The 3,346-nt window shown below is 33.4% G+C and overlaps 1 protein-coding gene across 3 annotated transcripts in view; it reads right to left on the reverse strand.

Annotated features, from left to right (window-relative positions):
* The window catches only part of ube3d (ubiquitin protein ligase E3D), a 47,991-nt gene extending 45,366 nt beyond the window's left edge, over window positions 1-2,625 (reverse strand). For all 3 annotated transcript variants that reach the window (XM_073871819.1, XM_073871818.1, XM_073871820.1), the window contains exons 1-2: window positions 2,467-2,625; window positions 1,008-1,210 (exon numbers count right to left, since the gene is read on the reverse strand). In XM_073871819.1, coding sequence (XP_073727920.1) covers window positions 1,008-1,210; window positions 2,467-2,540 — 277 coding nt within the window. In that variant the 5' untranslated portion in view covers window positions 2,541-2,625. The remainder of the gene's footprint in view (window positions 1-1,007; window positions 1,211-2,466) is intronic.
* Window positions 2,626-3,346: the final 721 nt, after the last annotated feature.

Genomic DNA, 3,346 nt, shown 5'->3' on the forward strand with positions numbered 1-3,346 from the left:
CCTGAAATGACACATAATGTGTTAAAATAACTCATTTCAAATCTATTTATCTATGTTACAAAAATCTTTTTCTATCAGCATTTTAACTTGCTTTCCAGCTAAATACATAAATATCCTTAACATACCAATGCATAAAATAAAATAAATCTAATGATATAGTATATTCTTAAAACTTTATTTTCTGCAACTGTGCTTCACAAATAAATGTACTTTATTTATTCAGCTGAATTTAAGGTTTCAATGAAGCAAAGCTGCTCTACAGAAAATATGCAGTAGTACAGGCACATATAAATAAAAAGCTTGTGAAATATATAGAAATTACAGTACATTAGCAGTACCAGGTGCCAAAACAATAGGGGCAGTGACAACTAATAGTTATCTTTGTAATAAGAATGTTCATTTCATTGTGTTATTTAACAAATATGCAAATCCATTTTTGCCTAAATTGTACATTACAGATACTAACAGTGTTTTATTTATTTATCTTATTTAATAATTTATCTATGTACATATCTTTCTATTTACTATAGAAATTCCAAAAGTGAAATAATAACAGTTGTCTGGATAACTTTATCCTGTATATATGCCAGCCTTGTCGGTATTATTATATTGAATATATCAAAATCAATATAACAAAACCGACAAGGCTGTCATATAAACAGCCCTCACAAAGTACAAACAGTATAAATAAAACTATTTCAATTAATTTATTTTGCATGGCCAAAGTCATCTGACTATGACCTGGTCTTATGTTACTGACAGTCATGTTACTGAAGTTCTCCATTAATCTCTGTTAATCTGGTGTGTGTGGAGCTCAGGGGTCGGGCTATACACATTACTCAAATTCTTCAAGTAAATCAATTGGAAAATTGCATAAAGTCACGCTTACTGACCCTGATGACATTCAGACGCTGACCTGGGCTTATCGGGCCCCCTTACCAGAACAGCTATTATACACTGGAGAAAAAGTGATTTATGGGTCATGCAATATAAGTTCTGACTTTTACCTGTCAGTTGGTCAACCTGTACACGCAGTCTAATGTGGCATCCATGTTCAGTGATTCCTGGACTTTTCTGGCATGATCCCTCCACTAGACTCACACCAGGTGTTAGGTTCACCTGATACGTCCAGTCAGGTGTCTGGATGTTTATGGTGGATTCTTCTTTAGACTCGATCTTCACATCTGTGCCATCCCTACTGATGTCACTCCTGAGGGGGTTAAACAGGAAGTCAATGGTGAAATACAAATCTTGACTCTTAGCTGCTGGGGTGTTGTGGGTAACAGATTATAGGTCCAGATCAAAAGATTTATTTAAAAACCTAAATATGGCTTAGGTAAAAATAGCTTGTTGGGATACTTTTTACCTCTTTGACCTACAAAACAATTGGCATTTTTGTTTTCATCCAAAGTGACTTACAGTGCATTCAATCTATACATTTTTTATCAGTATGAATGTTCCCTGAGGATCAAACCCATGATATTTGTGCTGCTAATGCAATGCTCCATTATAGGAGCTACAGGAACACAAATCACACAAAGCTAAATGATTTGAGAAGTCTTTGATGAACAGCACACACAGTTCAGTACACTTAGGATTAGTACACTTTGCTGAATAAACAACATCTAAAAATAAATTTAATTTATACATAATACATTAACCATAATGACAAAAAAGTAATGTCCAACCATAAAGTAACCTTTGTCCAATACCACCATCTAGTGTTGAATAATAGCACTACTGCATTTAGCATGAACCCACAATGTCCAAAGCGTTTACAGCAATGACAGTCAGTATTGCACACTCAATGTTACAATAACAGTATGTTTAAATTGTTGTTTATCCTAGTTTTAAATGTATACCATTAGAAGGAACAGAGAGAAAAAATTACTGATAAAAAAGTATAGAAGTCACTTTGGTTAAAAACATCTGCCAAATCCAAAGATGTTAATATAAAGTGATTTTTGGACAGATTGGCAAACTACCAATCTACTTTAATTATTTAGTACACAAAATAAAGTTTACAGTGAAGTGTGTGGTATTCCTGTAAGTATAAAATACCCAAATTACTGCATTTATCAAAAAGGATGCAATACTGCATCCCACAATGTGTACTCGACTCGACCTTTTATGTCTTGTGTGACAAATAAAGCATTAGTAACATTGAGTTGAGCAAGCCTATCAAGGTCTTCATGATCACTAGAAAATCACAGGTGGGTAAGTTTGATTAGGGTTGGAGCTAAACTATGCAGTGCTCCGGCCCTCCAGGGTAAGATTTGAATAGCCCTGCTGTACACTACAGATACTACATTCAATGTAAATACACTACACTATTCCACAAAGTCATTAACGTTACATTCAATAATTCGTGCTACTCAGCATATCCATTGACACACAACTGCTCTAACGAAATAAGAGTTCATTAATGGATTTAAAAATGGGTTTAAAAGATAAAACAAATGTTACCGAATAAACAAAAGGCCACTTTGCAACTTTTGTCTCAGCTCAAGAAAGATGCTGTCTTGCTGTGTAACTTCCATTTTATTGAGAAATGCACAGTGCGCGGTGTTCAACACACGCCTGCTAAAAACAACGTGACTACAAATTTCTGCGACATGCTAGTGACGTCACCAGAAAGTAAATGATTTCAAATAAAAAGTCCTTTTACTAACGATTCAGTAGCATAGTAGTAATCAAAATACCGCACACGAACTCTTTTAAATCTGAAAATACTTTACACAACATAAATTATGAAGGAAATAGTTAGAATAAATATATTAAAATAAGAAGTGGCTGCAGATGCTTATATTGGCATAAAAAAGCAGTGTAACGTTAGGCCAACATGAAGTGATATTATAAGATGATAATTATTTAGAAATATATGTATTTCGATAACAGAGGGTACATGATCTAGTAGTATGATATATTTGTACAATCAGATATCAACTAACTCACTTAAATATTTAGTCAACATTAGTTCTGCTATGCAGGCTATTAATAGGTTTAAAAGCAGGTTGTGAAACTTTATCACACAATCAAACTAGGTTTAAACAAAGATCGAACCACAATAATAAAAAACACAGGTAGTGCACAGTAGTGCGGATGTTCCGAGGCGAATGGAATTAAAACATTGTGGTGACAAACCCCAATATTATATTTAGAGAATGCGATTTATACAAAAGAAAAGTGATTAAGTTTATCGTTTAAACTGTTGTCGTTGTATTTTTTATTGTGTATATTTAATACGTTCTGTCCATTATGTTATAGTTATGGCGTTGTGACATGTAAATACTTAAAAAAAAAAACTTTTATTTATAGAAGGACTTTTTGCGGCAGTTCGGAGAGA

Source organism: Misgurnus anguillicaudatus, chromosome 10 (genome assembly GCF_027580225.2).
Source record: "Misgurnus anguillicaudatus chromosome 10, ASM2758022v2, whole genome shotgun sequence".
NCBI lineage: Eukaryota > Metazoa > Chordata > Actinopteri > Cypriniformes > Cobitidae > Misgurnus > Misgurnus anguillicaudatus.